This window comes from Notothenia rossii (genome assembly GCF_949606895.1).
Source record: "Notothenia rossii genome assembly, chromosome: 2".
In the NCBI taxonomy this organism is placed as follows: Eukaryota; Metazoa; Chordata; class Actinopteri; order Perciformes; family Nototheniidae; genus Notothenia; species Notothenia rossii.
This window is the reverse complement of record NC_136904.1, coordinates 7312637-7329880: the sequence shown is the minus strand read 5'-3', so window position 1 is coordinate 7329880 and position 17244 is coordinate 7312637. Positions and strand designations below refer to the sequence as shown.

Below are 17244 nucleotides of genomic sequence, written 5' to 3'. Positions count from 1 at the left end.
CTGAGTGACTGAGAAGGCTCTGTTTATCAACTTAAAGGCACAAAAAGGGCTTAACTTTTATGTGTTTATGTTAGTGGTTCAGCTGCGTATTCGTCTGTGAGTTTATACGGGAGATATATAAAAGTTTGTGTGTGTGCTGCTGTTTACCGACGTGGGAATGTTGGAGCAGAGTAGTCTATATTCAAATGCATGAGTTTTAATATGTGTGTAAATATCGCCATGAAGTTTCTTTCCTAACTCTGGAGAACATCCACCTCCAAGTGTGCATACTACTGTTAGGTCGCGTTAACCGAATATTTTCCGTCTATGACCGATTCTTTTTAACAATGACGGAAAAATCTGAAATCAGTTTCGTCATTTTGACAGATTAGAAACAAACTCAGAACAGCGCCAAAGCGTCCCCGCAGCGAGGCTCCGGTGTTATGCATGCCCGCCAAAGAGGAGATGATAACGTTTCCAAACCTAACTTTTGTCGAACAAATCATTGAAACGTTTTTACTAGAGATGCCCCGATCCGATCACGTGATCGGGGATCGGAGCCGATCACGTGATTTTCAAAAGATCGGAATCGGGAGAAAAAAATCGGGGATCGGATGTTTCTTTTCTTTCTTTTTTAAAATTATTATTTAATGTTACAAAACAAAAATGACCATGTTCAACTCTTAAAGTCATCCTGAGGCCTTAGTTTTGGTTTCAAATTACACAACATCATGTACAGGACTGTCTCAGAAAATTAGAATATTGTGATAAAGTTCTTTATTTTCTGTAATGCAATTAAAAAAACAAAAATGTCATACATTCTGGATTCATTACAAATCAACTGAAATATTGCAAGCCTTTTATTATTTTAATATTGCTGATTATGGCATACAGCTTAAGAAAACTCAAAAATCCTATCTCAAAAAATTAGAATAGTTCCTCAGACCAAGTAAAAAAAAAAGATTTATAACAGCAAAACACAATCAAACATTTGAAAATGTCCATTAATGCACTCAGTACTTGGTTGGGAATCCTTTTGCACGGATTACTGCATCAATGCGGCGTGGCATGGAGGCAATCAGCCTGTGGCATTGCTGAGGTGTTATGGATGCCCAGGATGCTTCAATAGCGGCCTTTAGCTCATTAGCATTGTTGGGTGTGGTGTCTTTCAGCTTCTTCTTCACAATACCCCACATATTCTCTATGGGGTTCAGGTCAGGGGAATTTGCAGGCCAATCGAGGACAGTAATGCCATGGTCAGTACACCAGTTACTGGTGGTTTTGGCACTGTGGGCAGGTGCCAGATCATGCTGGAAAATGAATTCCTCATCTCCATAGAGCTTTTCAGCAGACGGAAGCATGTAGTGCTCTAAAATCTCTTGGTACACAGCTGCATTTACTCTGGGCTTGATGAAACACAGTGGACCAACACCAGCAGCTGACATGGCTCCCCAAACCATCGCTGACTGTGGGAACTTCACACTGGATTTCAAGCAACTTGGATTTTGCTCCTCTCCAGCCTTTCTCCAGACTCTGGCGCCTTGACTTCCAAATGAAATACAAAACTTGCTTTCGTCTGAAAAGAGGACTTTGGACCACTGTGCAACTGTCCAGTGCTTCTTTTCCTTAGCCCAAGTCAGACGCCTCTTCCGTTGTCTTGAGTTCAGAAGTGGCTTGACCATGGGAATACGGCTATTGTAGCCCATTTCCTGGACACGTCTGTGAACAGTGACTTTTGATACCTGGACTCCAGCTTCAGTCCACTGTCTTTGAAGCTCCCCCAAATTCTGGAAGCGACTCTTCTTCACAATGCTGTTAAGGCTGCGGTCATCTCTCTTGGTTGTGCAGCGTTTCCTGCCACATTTCCCCCTTCCAACAGACTTTTTGTGGATGTGCTTTGAAACTGCACTCTGTGAACAGCTTGCTCTTTGAGAAATGTCTTTTTGTGTCTTACCCTCCTGATGGAGGGTGTCAATGACGGTCCTCTGGACAGCAGTCAGATCAGCAGTCTTCCCCATACTTGTGATTTAGTTTACTGAACCAAGCTGAGTGTTTTTCAAGAGTCAGGAAACCCTTGCAGGTGTTTCGAGTTAATTAGACGATTCAAGTGATTCGTTGAACACCCTACTAGTATACTTTTTCATGATATTCTAATATTTAGAGATAGGATATTTGAGTTTTCTTAAGCTGTATGCCATAATCAGCAATATTAAAATAATAAAAGGCTTGCAATATTTCAGTTGATTTGTAATGAATCCAGAATGTATGACATTTTTGTTTTTTTAATTGCATTACAGAAAATAAAAAACTTTATCACAATATTCGAATTTTCTGAGACAGTCCTGTATGTGTTGCTTCTTTGGGGCTTGTTTTCATAGACCTGCTTATTTCTCTCAAATCTGGCAACAGAGTGGGCGCAGTGTCTAATTGTAGCAGTAAGCTAACGAGTACTGATAAGCTTTATTTTGTTTTGATCCAATGCTGCACAACTGAACTGATCCAATGCTGCTGTGAAAGAAAGAAGCTATATCCATGTTGGATAGAATATCCAATTTAAATAAAAAAATAACCTTAAGGGACAACTTGAATGCTTTTTTTTCTCTTAATGCATTGCATAAAGATCGGATCGGGAAAAATCGGTATCGGCAAATCTGGGGCAAAAAAAGGTGATCGGGACATCACTAGTTTTTACGCTGTGGCGCGCTCCCGCGAGGTGCAGAGGGCATGCATAACACCGGCGCTAACAGTTCAGGAGCGTCACCCCCCCCCCCCCGGCAGAGTTGTGTACAGACCGACGGGTAATAATGGATTGTGATGGACATTTTACGATCCTGCCCATCAAAATGACGGGCAACGAAAAACTCAAGCGCAACCTTTGCTACTGTATATTTAAAATCATAATGGTCTTCCTCTTTATGTAAACTGCTGCTTTGGAATAAAGCCCATACTTTCACTTTTACCATATTGGAGGTTCATAAGTACAGTTTGTTCTGTCCAACAGTTCAGTTCACATGTTCAGAGTTATTGTTCTCTCTCTTAAAGAAGAAATTGGGGGATTCAGTGTCGGGACCATGTTCAATTAACGAGGAATGCACCGGCAAAAATGCTGCTCCAAAAACAAGTTGAAAAACTAATGAAAACAACGTGTTTTCACTGGAAATAGGACAAGTGAAAATTATCTTGGTAAGATTTCTTAAAATTAGAAGGGATATTTAGATAAATCAGATCTCGTAATTAGCTGGGAGAACTACTTTTGAACTATATTGGAACAGAATCAGGAGATGTTGTGTTACAATATGTGACCTGCTCTATCGAAATCAGTCGCATTGACCCGAAGAAACATTTTGAGTTGTATACACTGCTGGAAAGAGGATATTCCTAGATTTCTAATGATATCAGGATTGTTTTTGTTCTCCAAATATTAAGTAAAATATGTCACATTATATAATGACTGTCACCGAGTCATCATTTTGAGAAAAAGGCCTTCAAAGTTTCTTTTTCTCGGGAATCCATCGATCTGATTGGTTAATAGCAAATGATCAAAATACTACGGAGGGAAGATATTTTCGTTTGGATTACTGGTCTGGGGGAAGCTCGCGTGTGTGTGTGTGTGTGTGTGTGTGTGTGTGTGTGTGTGTGTGTGTGTGTGTGTGTGTGTATACGTGTGTGTGTGTTTGTGTCTTTTTGCGTTTGTGTGTATGGCGTTTGTTTCCCGGGGAAAACCCTCACGAGAAACACCGGCTGTAATTTTGGAAATAAAAGATTCATATTCTGAAAGCCAAGACTTTGTTTGTTTAAAATCAAACAAAATACCCAAACCCCGAAAAACTATTTTTTTATGCAAATCCACGTTTATTTTGAAATAAGCCGTTGCGATTTCCGACTGATTTCGATAGAGCTGGTCACATATAAGCCGCAAATGCTCAAAAGTTTTATGTTTGCTGATGTTAGTGCTGATGTTAATTTTCCAATAAATATGTGAGAGAAAAAAAAGTTTCATCTGAGACACAACTCAAAGGAGGCTCTTTTCACTTAACAAGATAATGCATTGTTTAAAAACAAGAGCCAATATCTCAATGCATTGTTACTTCTGAAGTTATTATGTCTTAAATAAACTTTTGTAGTGTGATGACCGCTTAACAATACTAATATTTATAATTGCTCTTAAAGATTTTTGTTTAAGTCAATCTCTGTCAATCAATGTCTGTCAATCACTGTCTATCGCCAAATTGGGTGACAGATAAGTGGTTGAACTTATGGCTTAAGGATGACGTTTATTAGCATTTGCAGTTTAACAAACTTGGTGTCTGTGGTGACACTACTGCAACAAATCCCAAACAGTCAGGGACCATTATTTTCAACAACCTAGCGATGGTTTGTTTGAAGGCTGAGCTAACGCAAGAGTTTTTTGTATCACTTGTGTGAAATGACATTGCTGCTTTTTTCTCACTAAAGCAAGCGCTTCAACTAAGTCATGTTTCTAGTTCTATAGATGAACAAACAGTAGAAGGGACGTGACTACAGACTGCAACTTAGTAAAACAATTAAAGTGAGATCAAAAGCCAGAGTAGCTTCATGAAGCATTGGAGTGTGTGTGTGTGTGTGTGTGTGTGTGTGTGTGTGTGTGTGTGTGTGTGTGTGTGTGTGTGTGTGTGTGTGTGTGTGTGTGTGTGTGTGTGTGTGTGTGTGTGTGTGTGTGTGTGTGTGTGTGTGTGTGTGTTCTTCCTACCTTACAGGAGTCCAGTCGCTGCTGAGCGATGCTGGAAACCTTCTCTACGACAGTTCGAAGTCGTGATTGTGCGGCGTGTGAGATGAACGTGACCGCCTCCATCGGGACCTCTGTGACCCCAAACTTCTTAGCTGTGAAGGACACACACACACACACACACACACACACACACACACACACACACACACACACACACACACACACACACACACACACACACACACACACACACACACACACACACACACACACACACACACACACACACACACACACACACACACACACACACACACACACACACACACACACTTTTATTAATACGAATCATTTCTCAAACAAAAATCACTGTTGGTTCTTTTACTCATTATAACTAAAACCACATTGTGTAAACACTTCACTAGTTTTGTTGCGACAAACAGTTGGATATCACCTTCTATGAAGCCCGTATCTATAACGCATTATATACATACATTTATTGGGTTATTATCTACTTATAGCACATAACAATTATAAGCATGTATATCTATTCATAATGCGCCAATAATCATTAGATATTATGAAGAAGCATTTTATAATGACTTGTGACTTCATATTTACTATTTCCCATAGTTGTTATACATTATTAATATCATGTCACGTTTTTAGTTTAGTCTGTCTTGTTTCGGGTGTTATTTTGCTGTTCTGTTCCCACCTGTGTCTTGTTATCCTGTCGTTAGTGTCCCTGGTGTGTCTAATTGTCTGATTGTGTTCACCTGTTGCCCTTGTGTTTCTCCTCCCCTGCCCGGCTGTTTCTCGTCTCGTGATTACCCCTCCCTGTATTTAGTCTTGTCTCTTCCTGTGTTCCCCTGTCGGTTCATTGTCTGTCTGTCCTCCCTTCACGTCACGCTTCTTGTTAGTCTCTCCTGCCTTGTTGGTCACGGTCAGTCTGTGTTTTTCATGCCATGTTTTTGTGCTTTTTCAGCTTTTAAATAAAGCTTGCTTTGGTTTATAACCTTTACCTTTTTGTAGTCTGCATTTGGGTCCTACTCTTTTCCACGATTCCTAACAGTTGTGTTACCATATAATGCCGTCATTCCCAGATGTTTATCTTCCATTTAACTACCGGGTTGTTTTATAAGTTTGCATTTAATTGACTGAAAGGGAAAACAGGGTGAAAGCGATTGTTCTATCATCGCTTCACTTTTTCAATCTCGAGAAAAAGACAAGCTAAGCAGGTAGAAGGTAATTGTCTCACTACCAACACACACTAAACTCGTAAGAAAAGGAGGAACACAACTCTAACTTTCTACTTATACACACCTACTGTACTCACACACACATTCACACAGAACTGTCTGCATTAGTGCGTGCAATTCACTCCCAGACAGACATCGGAGCCATACCACTGGATGGTTCATTTGTTTCACTGTCTTGGCTTCACTAGCTGAGCGTCTTCGAGTGTGTAAACGACATTGACCATCTCGCATCGTAGGAGGAAGATAATTGAGTTTCCTCGGAGCTAAGAACCATCTGAAGTCATAACAAAAGAGAAGAGGACTTTGGTGGGTTACTTTCCGATTCCAACTTCCTATTAAATTATTCCATTACCATCGTTTTTCTCTCTGGCGCCCTTTTAAGTAAACCACACCAATTATGTAAATCAGCTGCACAATACATATAGTGCAGATCCGATAAAGCTTTGAAATGGATGGAGGGAGGCCTGTTAGCCTTGTGATTACAGAGGCAACACATGTGGCAATGTCACAAGGTCAGAAGACGAACACTAATAGGCTCCGCTTCCTTAAAAAACAAGATCTTTCAGGGACATTAATATTTCAGAGAAAGTTTAAGAGACTTTTCTGTGAGCGAAAACACGAAGAAATTGGACCGAGACAAAAAAAAGCTCTGGACCCAGAAACACTAATGAACTGAACAGCTTTGATATTTAGTTTCATTGGTACAAAACAGAACAGATAACAGGGATAACCTGCTATACATAGTCTAACATCTCCAGTTGGGTGAAACGTTTTGCATTTTTGACATGTGGCTGTAGGGAAGGCAACGTCTACCACTTTGGTCGAATCTAAATATCTCCGTAAGTGTTGGATAGAAGATGATGACATTTGGCTCAGATATTAATGTTTCCCAGAAAATACATTCTAATTAATTTGGTAATCCTATGACGTTTCTAACAGGACCGGCATGAGGTTCACATTTAGAGTTCTGAGTGAGATGTCTTGAGAAATATTGGATTAAATGCCATAAAATGTAGTACAGACGTCCACTTGAGAAACACATTCCTTAACCAGTTTGGTGCCCGCTGACATTTAATCAGGTCAAATACCTGCACGTTACATCCATGAGCCGTAACTGGGCTTTGTTAAAGGTCACCTATTATGCAAAATCCACGTGTTCATGTCTCTTCTACATCAACATGTGTCCCCTCTTCTTCATGTCTCTTCTACATCAACATGTGTCCCCTCTTCTCCATGTCTCTTCTACATCAACATGTGTCCCCTCTTCTCCATGTCTCTTCTACATCAACATGTGTCCCCTCTTCTCCATGTCTCTTCTACATCAACATGTGTCCCCTCTTTTTCATGTCTCTTCTACATCAACATGTGTCCCCTCTTCTTCATGTCTCTTCTACATCAACATGTGTCCCCTCTTCTTCATGTCTCTTCTACATCAACATGTGTCCCCTCTTCTCCATGTCTCTTCTACATCAACATGTGTCCCCTCTTCTTCATGTCTCTTCTACATCAACATGTGTCCCCTCTTCTTCCTGTCTCTTCTACATCAACATGTGTCCCCTCTTCTTCATGTCTCTTCTACATCAACATGTGTCCCCTCTTCTTCATATCTCTTCTACATCAACATGTGTCCCCTCTTCTCTGTGTCTCTTCTACATCAACATGTGTCCCCTCTTCTTCCTGTCTCTTCTACATCAACATGTGTCCCCTCTTCTTCATGTCTCTTCTACATCAACATGTGTCCCCTCTTCTTCATGTCTCTTCTACATCAACATGTGTCCCCTCTTCCTCATGTCTCTTCTACATCAACATGTGTCCCCTCTTCTTCATGTCTCTTCTACATCAACATGTGTCCCCTCTTCTTCATGTCTCTTCTACATCAACATGTGTCCCCTCTTCTTCATGTCTCTTCTACATCAACATGTGTCCCCTCTTCTTCATGTCTCTTCTACATCAACATGTGTCCCCTCTTCTCCATGTCTCTTCTACATCAACATGTGTCCCCTCTTCTTCATGTCTCTTCTACATCAACATGTGTCCCCTCTTCTTCATGTCTCTTCTACATCAACATGTGTCCCCTCTTCTTCATGTCTCTTCTACATCAACATGCGTCCCCTCTTCTTCATGTCTCTTCTACATCAACATGTGTCCCCTCTTCTTCATGTCTCTTCTACATCAACATGTGTCCCCTCTTCTTCATGTCTCTTCTACATCAACATGTGTCCCCTCTTCTTCATGTCTCTTCTACATCAACATGTATCCCCTCTTCTTCATGTCTCTTCTACATCAACATGTGTCCCCTCTTCTCCATGTCTCTTCTACATCAAAATGTGTCCCCTCTTCTTCATGTCTATTCTACATCAACATGTGTCCCCTTTTCTTCATGTCTCTTCTACATCAACATGTGTCCCCTCTTCTTCATGTCTCTTCTACATCAACATGTGTCCCCTCTTCTTCATGTCTCTTCTACATCAACATGTGTCCCCTCTTCTTCATGTCTCTTCTACATCTACATGTGTCCCTTCTTCTTCATGTCTCTTCTACATCAACATGTGTCCCCTCTTCTTCATGTCTCTTCTACATCAAAATGTGTCCCCTCTTCTTCATGTCTATTCTACATCAACATATGTCCCCTCTTCTTCATGTCTCTTCTACATCAACATGTGTCCCCTCTTCTTCATGTCTCTTCTACATCAACATGTGTCCCCTCTTCTTTATGTCTCTTCTACATCAACATGTGTCCCCTCTTCTTCATGTCTCTTCTACATCAACATGTGTCCCCTCTTCTTCATGTCTCTCCTACATCAACATGTGTCCCCTCTTCTTCATTTCTTCTCTACATCAACATGTGTCCCCTTCTTCATGTCTCTTCTACATCAACATGTGTCCCCTCTTCTTCATGTCTCTTCTCCATCAACATGTGTCCCCTTTTCTTCATGTCTCTTCTCCATCAACATGTGTCCCCTCTTCTTCATGTCTCTTCTACATCAACATGTGTCCCCTCTTCTTCATGTCTCTTCTACATCAACATGTGTCCCCTCTGTGGAAAGAGACTCTGAAAGTTTCAAGAACAAAGATTCTCTCTCTTTTTGTCCTGATCCATTTCTATAAAAACCTGTCTGAAAATGAGCTGATCAGATTTTGGCCACTTTGTGATGTCATAACGATTTGTTGTCTTGTGTAACCATTAGCCAATCAGCAACCAAGGCATTTAGCTTAAAGCACCGACATGTATAAAGTCAGCCTCACAGTGTGAGTGTGGCCCTCTCCATGTTTGAGATCTATCCAATGTTTTGATATAACAAGTAGGAGTTATGTAAACATAGATCATGTATTCATGTTTCCCTTTTCCTTCTCCTTGTCATGCGGCTGTTAGATAACACGATGTGTTCTCACGCAGGAGCTGTCTGCTCATCACTTTCAACACAACAGAGAGACACAATCTGCATCGAGGTCTAACTGGAATATTTATTTAGTAGAAACAAGGTTATGAAAAGTAGCTGCTGGTGAACTAGAACAGGTCCAAACTAAAACACAATAACCCGAGGTCCTGAGACACTTCAAACACTGCTTTATTTCTATGACTGGATCTCATGTCTTACATTTATAACGCTGATATGTGTGTGTGTTTCCCCAGGAGCAGGTCATGCTACTTTCACAGTGAAACTGACATGATGCGAGCGCAGCATGAGACTCTGCCTTTGTTTTGAAAGGGAATTAGGTTCAAGGAAGTATGGTTGAGAGAAACTGCATATTTATTTCTCTCATAACAAATCACAATGTGTTTTGTGTCAATGCTGTTATCTTTCAAATCAAACTTTATTTATATAGCACTTCTCATACACGATACTACACCCCCTTTCCTATGCAAGCTGTTACATATTCCTTTGTAATCAATTAAAACATTCAATAAACAAAGGAAGGAATATAACAAGAATAACTCAATAATAATAAATACATATAATAAATAAATAAAACAATATAATAAATCAAATTGAAAAAATATTTAATAAATACATAAAATAAGAATAAAAATAAATTAAAAAAACATATTTTTTAAATAAATACAATTATTTTCAGCCATTAAATTGTGATATAAAGATATATTGAATAATTAAACGTAATGTCTATTCCAAAAACAAACGGTTGTAGTAATATATTGTGCGGTCCTAGAATCTGATCATTTGAGACATGTTGAGTAGATATGAGTGTGTGTGTGTGTGTGTGTGTGTGTGTGTGTGTGTGTGTGTGTGTGTGTGTGTGTGTGTGTGTGTGTGTGTGTGTGTGGACCTTCATTACTTTGAGGAGCTTTTCTAGAGAGCTCCAGCTGTGCCTGTGTTCTGGTTCCTGAGATGGGGGGCCAGAGAGCTGCTTCTGAACCCCCCCCTTTCTCTATACTGAGGCTGAAGGACCAGCCTGAAGAAATATGAGGGGAGGGAGATTTGGGGAGAGGAGGGCAGCACAAGTGTTTGTTTAGAACACAGAAGAGAGATATGATTGAAATATGGGGAATCAAGACGCTTCAATTGATTTAAAAGATTTACTACAATCACCACTATGCAGTTGTATGTGTCCAACAACTACTCAACGTTTCTCCAAATGGTTATCAATTAATCATTTGTGGGAAATATTTATAAAAATGTCAACTTTTAAGAAATTCAGATATACTTCAGATATCATGTTCACGGGAACGGGATGTTTGTGTGTAGTCACAATGGACTTGGTTATTAAAATCCAATCAAAGTTCATCACGGAGTCCAAGTGGACGTTTGAGCCAAATTTGGAAAATGTACTTTAAAGGATATCACATACGGTATATATATGGTGGACATGAGGTCAAAACGACCTTTGAGCACCATAATCTAATCAGTTTATCCGGGGGAAAGAGGACGTTAATGCCAAATTTAAAGAAAATCGCCAAACGCGTGCTTGAGATATCGTTGTACCGACAATGGGACGCACGTGAGGTCACAATTACCTTTCCCAACCAAAATCTAATCAGTTCATCTTTGAATCTAATCGGACTTCTGTGCCAAATTTAAAGAAATGACCTGCAATCGTTCCTGAGATATCGCCTTCAAAAGGAAGCTATATCCAATGGGTAAAGCAATGAATGCCTTGGGTCATGGTACATAATAAAACACACATGTAGGAACCCACGAGCTAAGATGGCGCCGGTGATGATGGCTGCCGTGTTTCTGGCTCTTCTCCAACTCAGCGTTTGTTTACTTTTTGTTGTGTGCTTCTAACTTTGTCCGCAACATGCGAGCCGACCACACAAACTCTACTATACATTACATTTCATTGGACAGACACTTGCATTCAACCAGGAGGGTACAGAGTAACAAGAAGCATGTAGGTACATTAGTTTGAACTATGCCAACTCATTCGAAGTGCTAGTACCTTAGCTTCAACTAAGCCAATACGTTTTAAGTGCTAGTACATTTTTACAATATCTATAGAGATTTCATTGGCCGAGGTGCAGTCGAAAAAGGTGTGTTTTCGGTCTGCGATGGAAGATGTATCACTTTCTGCTGAACGGATACATGTATATAGACCTTTTGCACTACTTTTTATTTTTGTATTTTATGTTGCATTGTTGGAGGCGCTCAGGTCCGAATCATTTCATTGCCATTTCTACACTGTAGCTTTGTGCATACAATAAAACTTTGGAATGTTGAAATGGAATCGTCTTGCAGGAACAACCAGGAGGCAGGAGAGGTCACAGTGTAGCTCCAACAGGATGCTCCTCAGTAGCAGAGAGCTTTAGAGCTGCAGAGGTTTCTGATTGAGTGGAGCTGGCAGGCGGGGGGGCCTCCCTCGGACTGCTGTCAGCTGAGAGCGCGGAGAGGCCCATCACTGACACAACTACCCTGCATAAGTGCCACTTCCCCAGCAGGGGGCGCCTTAGCCTCCTGCCCTGCATCACGCTGCGTGCCCCCCCCCCCCTGAGGAAAGATTTATATTTTTAAACAACCCCTTCTGCCTCGAGGTGACGGGATAACAACCGCGCCGAGAGTCCACGTAACGAAACATGACCCGCGGGCTTCCGTGCTGCACCGAAGATACTTTAATTAAGAAGAGGGCGCGAGACTCCCCGTCACCTGGCGTTATGCGGAGTGTTTCCAGATCTGATGCACAGGAGCAAGATGTTTTTATTTTGAGTAATACAGCTCATTATACGTTTTCACAGGTTTCATTGTGCAGCGAGAGCCGACAGGATATTTCAAGCAATAAAAAGCACCGCCGGTAGCAAGAAGAGGTAATGAAGACACTATCACTCTCCTGTGAGGCTGCAAACAAACCTCTCCGCCTGTATTGATTAGCACACGCAATACTGTGCCTTCAGAGTGTCAGTAAAAACAGAGAAAGAGTCAAAATCTCGCCGCCAAGTCTCATTCCTCTAAACTCTGTTCCTTTAGACCAGAGGACAATCTGACAGCCAGCCTTCAAAAGACAAACCCATAAAGTATTTATGTGTGCGCCTCGGGTCCAGTGAGTTCAGACAGCCACTGAAGAATTCATTAAAGGAGGTGAAAGAATTGTTAAGTGTATCAAATTTAAACCAAGGCCAAACAAGAAAAGGCTCAGACTGAACCACTGACAGAGAGAAAATCAAAAATGTCTTTAGTGATGACACTATAAATACAGAAACAACTTGTTCCTAACGCAAAGAGAACAGTTAGCGATTTCATCAGCCGGGATGTTACTGCGTTGTTGCTCAGAGAAGAAGAGAGGGGGGATTCTCGCTGGTTTTCGAACAGCAGCTCCCGTACGAACATTATCGAGTTAAATGCAAAGGTAGGAAGTAGTGAAGTACAAATACTTCGTGACTGTACTTAAGTACATCTTTCTGGTATCAGTACTTTACTCCACTAATTATTTTTCTGACGACTTTTTACTTTTACTTCTTACATGTTGAACACAAATACCTGTACTTTCTACTTCTTACATGTTGAACTCAAATACCTGTACTTTCTACTTCTTACATGTTGAACACAAATACCTGTACTTTCTACTTCTTACATTTTGAACTCAAATACCTGTACTTTCTACTTCTCACATGTTGAACTCAAATACCTGTACTTTTTACTTCTTACATGTTGAACACAAATACCTGTACTTTCTACTTCTTACATGTTGAACACAAATACCTGTACTTTCTACTTCCTACATGTTGAACTCAAATACCTGTACTTTCTACTTCTTACATTTTGAACTCAAATACCTGTACTTTCTACTTCTTACATGTTGAACTCAAATACCTGTACTTTCTACTTCTCACATGTTGAACTCAAATACCTGTACTTTCTACTTCTCACATGTTGAACTCAAATACCTGTACTTTCTACTTCTTACATGTTGAACTCAAATACCTGTACTTTCTACTTCTCACATGTTGAACTCAAATACCTGTACTTTCTACTTCTTACATGTTGAACCCAAATACCTGTACTTTCTACTTCTTACATGTTGAACTCAAATACCTGTACTTTCTACTTCTTACATGTTGAACACAAATACCTGTACTTTCTACTTCTTACATGTTGAACTCAAATACCTGTACTTTCTACTTCTTACATGTTGAACTCAAATACCTGTACTTTCTACTTCTCACATGTTGAACTCAAATACCTGTACTTTCTACTTCTTACATGTTGAACTCAAATACCTGTACTTTCTACTTCTCACATGTTGAACTCAAATACCTGTACTTTCTACTTCTCACATGTTGAACTCAAATACCTGTACTTTCTACTTCTTACATGTTGAACTCAAATACCTGTACTTTCTACTTCTTACATGTTGAACTCAAATACCTGTACTTTCTACTTCTTATATGTTGAACACAAATACCTGTACTTTCTACTTCTTACATGTTGAACTCAAATACCTGTACTTTCTACTTCTTATATGTTGAACACAAATACCTGTACTTTCTACTTCCTACATGTTGAACTCAAATACCTGTACTTTCTACTTCTTACATTTTGAACTCAAATACCTGTACTTTCTACTTCTCACATGTTGAACTCAAATACCTGTACTTTCTACTTCTCACATGTTGAACTCAAATACCTGTACTTTCTACTTCTTACATGTTGAACTCAAATACCTGTACTTTCTACTTCTTACATGTTGAACTCAAATACCTGTACTTTCTACTTCTCACATGTTGAACTCAAATACCTGTACTTTCTACTTCTTACATGTTGAACCCAAATACCTGTACTTTCTACTTCTTACATGTTGAACTCAAATACCTGTACTTTCTACTTCTTACATGTTGAACCCAAATACCTGTACTTTCTACTTCTTACATGTTGAACTCAAATACCTGTACTTTCTACTTCTTACATGTTGAACTCAAATACCTGTACTTTCTACTTCTTACATGTTGAACTCAAATACCTGTACTTTCTACTTCTCACATGTTGAACTCAAATACCTGTACTTTCTACTTCTTACATGTTGAACTCAAATACCTGTACTTTCTACTTCTCACATGTTGAACTCAAATACCTGTACTTTCTACTTCTCACATGTTGAACTCAAATACCTGTACTTTCTACTTCTTACATGTTGAACTCAAATACCTGTACTTTCTACTTCTTACATGTTGAACCCAAATACCTGTACTTTCTACTTCTCACATGTTGAACTCAAATACCTGTACTTTCTACTTCTTACATGTTGAACTCAAATACCTGTACTTTCTACTTCTTACATGTTGAACACAAATACCTGTACTTTCTACTTCTCACATGTTGAACTCAAATACCTGTACTTTCTACTTCTCACATGTTGAACTCAAATACCTGTACTTTCTACTTCTTACATGTTGAACACAAATACCTGTACTTTCTACTTCTTACATGTTGAACTCAATTACCTGTACTTTCTACTTCTTACATGTTGAACCCAAATACCTGTACTTTCTACTTCTCTCATTTTCCAAACAGGCTGGTTCCTTTAGTCTGAATGTGTGTTTGGTGGCGTGATCATTATTATTTACAGGACTGTCTCAGAAAATTAGAATATTGTGATAAAGTTCTTTATTTTCTGTAATGCAATTTAAAAAAACAAAAATGTCATACATTCTGGATTCATTACAAATCAACTGAAATATTGCAAGCCTTTTATTATTTTAATATTGCTGATTATGGCATACAGCTTAAGAAAACTCAAAAATCCTATCTCAAAAAATTAGAATAGTTCCTCAGACCAAGTAAAAAAAAAAGATTTATAACAGCAAAACACAATCAAACATTTGAAAATGTCCATTAATGCACTCAGTACTTGGTTGGGAATCCTTTTGCACGGATTCCTGCATCAATGCGGCGTGGCATGGAGGCAATCAGCCTGTGGCATTGCTGAGGTGTTATGGATGCCCAGGATGCTTCAATAGCGGCCTTTAGCTCATTAGCATTGTTGGGTCTGGTGTCTTTCAGCTTCTTCTTCACAATACCCCACATATTCTCTATGGGGTTCAGGTCAGGGGAATTTGCAGGCCAATCGAGGACAGTAATGCCATGGTCAGTACACCAGTTACTGGTGGTTTTGGCACTGTGGGCAGGTGCCAGATCATGCTGGAAAATGAATTCCTCATCTCCATAGAGCTTTTCAGCAGACGGAAGCATGTAGTGCTCTAAAATCTCTTGGTACACAGCTGCATTTACTCTGGGCTTGATGAAACACAGTGGACCAACACCAGCAGCTGACATGGCTCCCCAAACCATCGCTGACTGTGGGAACTTCACACTGGATTTCAAGCAACTTGGACTTTACTCCTCTCCAGCCTTTCTCCAGACTCTGGCGCCTTGACTTCCAAATGAAATACAAAACTTGCTTTCGTCTGAAAAGAGGACTTTGGACCACTGTGCAACTGTCCAGTGCTTCTTTTCCTTAGCCCAAGTCAGACGCCTCTTCCGTTGTCTTGAGTTCAGAAGTGGCTTGACCATGGGAATACGGCTATTGTAGCCCATTTCCCGGACACGTCTGTGAACAGTGACTTTTGATACCTGGACTCCAGCTTCAGTCCACTGTCTTTGAAGCTCCCCCAAATTCTGGAAGCGACTCTTCTTCACAATGCTGTTAAGGCTGCGGTCATCTCTCTTGGTTGTGCAGCGTTTCCTGCCACATTTCCCCCTTCCAACAGACTTTTTGTGGATGTGCTTTGAAACTGCACTCTGTGAACAGCTTGCTCTTTGAGAAATTTCTTTTTGTGTCTTACCCTCCTGATGGAGGGTGTCAATGACGGTCCTCTGGACAGCAGTCAGATCAGCAGTCTTCCCCATACTTGTGATTTAGTTTACTGAACCAAGCTGAGTGTTTTTCAAGGCTCAGGAAACCCTTGCAGGTGTTTCGAGTTAATTAGACGATTCAAGTGATTCGTTGAACACCCTACTAGTATACTTTTTCATGATATTCTAATATTTAGAGATAGGATATTTGAGTTTTCTTAAGCTGTATGCCATAATCAGCAATATTAAAATAATAAAAGGCTTGCAATATTTCAGTTGATTTGTAATGAATCCAGAATGTATGACATTTTTGTTTTTTTAATTGCATTACAGAAAATAAAGAACTTTATCACAATATTCTAATTTTCTGAGACAGTCCTGTAGAGTCATTGCATGCCTATTGATTTGAACACGATCCGTGTATCCATCCTTTCCTGTTCTTCTCTAAAGAAGAGGGACCAATGAAAACGTTGTCATGTTGCCGTTGGTCACCATGGAAACATTCATTAGCTAACAATGACATTATTGTTCTATTAATATAAAGGGAGGTCAGGTACTCTTTAAAACAGCTGCTAGTTATGGGTACTTTTTACTGAAGTACATTTCAAAGCCTCTTTATTTTGACTTGAGTAAAGAACTTTAGTCAGTACTTCTTCTTCTACCAGAGTATTTTTAAACACGAGTATCTGTACTTCTACTTGAGTAAAGGATGTGTGTACTTTATGTTACGAGTCTGTCCTACCTGTTTCCAGGATTCGTCGATGGAGCAGTCCCGGATGGAGGAAGGCTTCGTCTTTACACGAGCGGATGTGCGTTCCCACCAGCTCAGAGTTGGTGGCGAGTATTCTGGCGCTCTCCTCGTTCAGGTTCACCCCGGCCATGGAGGCCACGTCGTTGATGTCATCATCGTCCCTGCAACATGGGAAATGGAAGATTAGCAAAACACATACAATTGGAAACTTTAACTACAAACAATATGACCTGTTCTGTGACAAAAAGACGAAGTTTGGTGGCGGCTTGAAGGAGCTTGGGATCATGGGGGTTGTCTTTTCACCAC

At 40.0% G+C, this 17244-nt stretch overlaps 1 protein-coding gene across 2 annotated transcripts in view; it reads right to left on the bottom strand.

Moving 5' to 3' along the window:
* The window catches only part of LOC307030657 (transcription initiation factor TFIID subunit 4), a 128775-nt gene that overhangs the window by 58740 nt on the left and 52791 nt on the right, over nt 1-17244 (bottom strand). For both annotated transcript variants that reach the window (XM_079667210.1, XM_079667211.1), the window contains 2 exons: nt 16930-17099; nt 4709-4839 (listed from right to left, as the gene is read on the bottom strand). In XM_079667210.1, coding sequence (XP_079523336.1) covers nt 4709-4839; nt 16930-17099 — 301 coding nt within the window. The remainder of the gene's footprint in view (nt 1-4708; nt 4840-16929; nt 17100-17244) is intronic.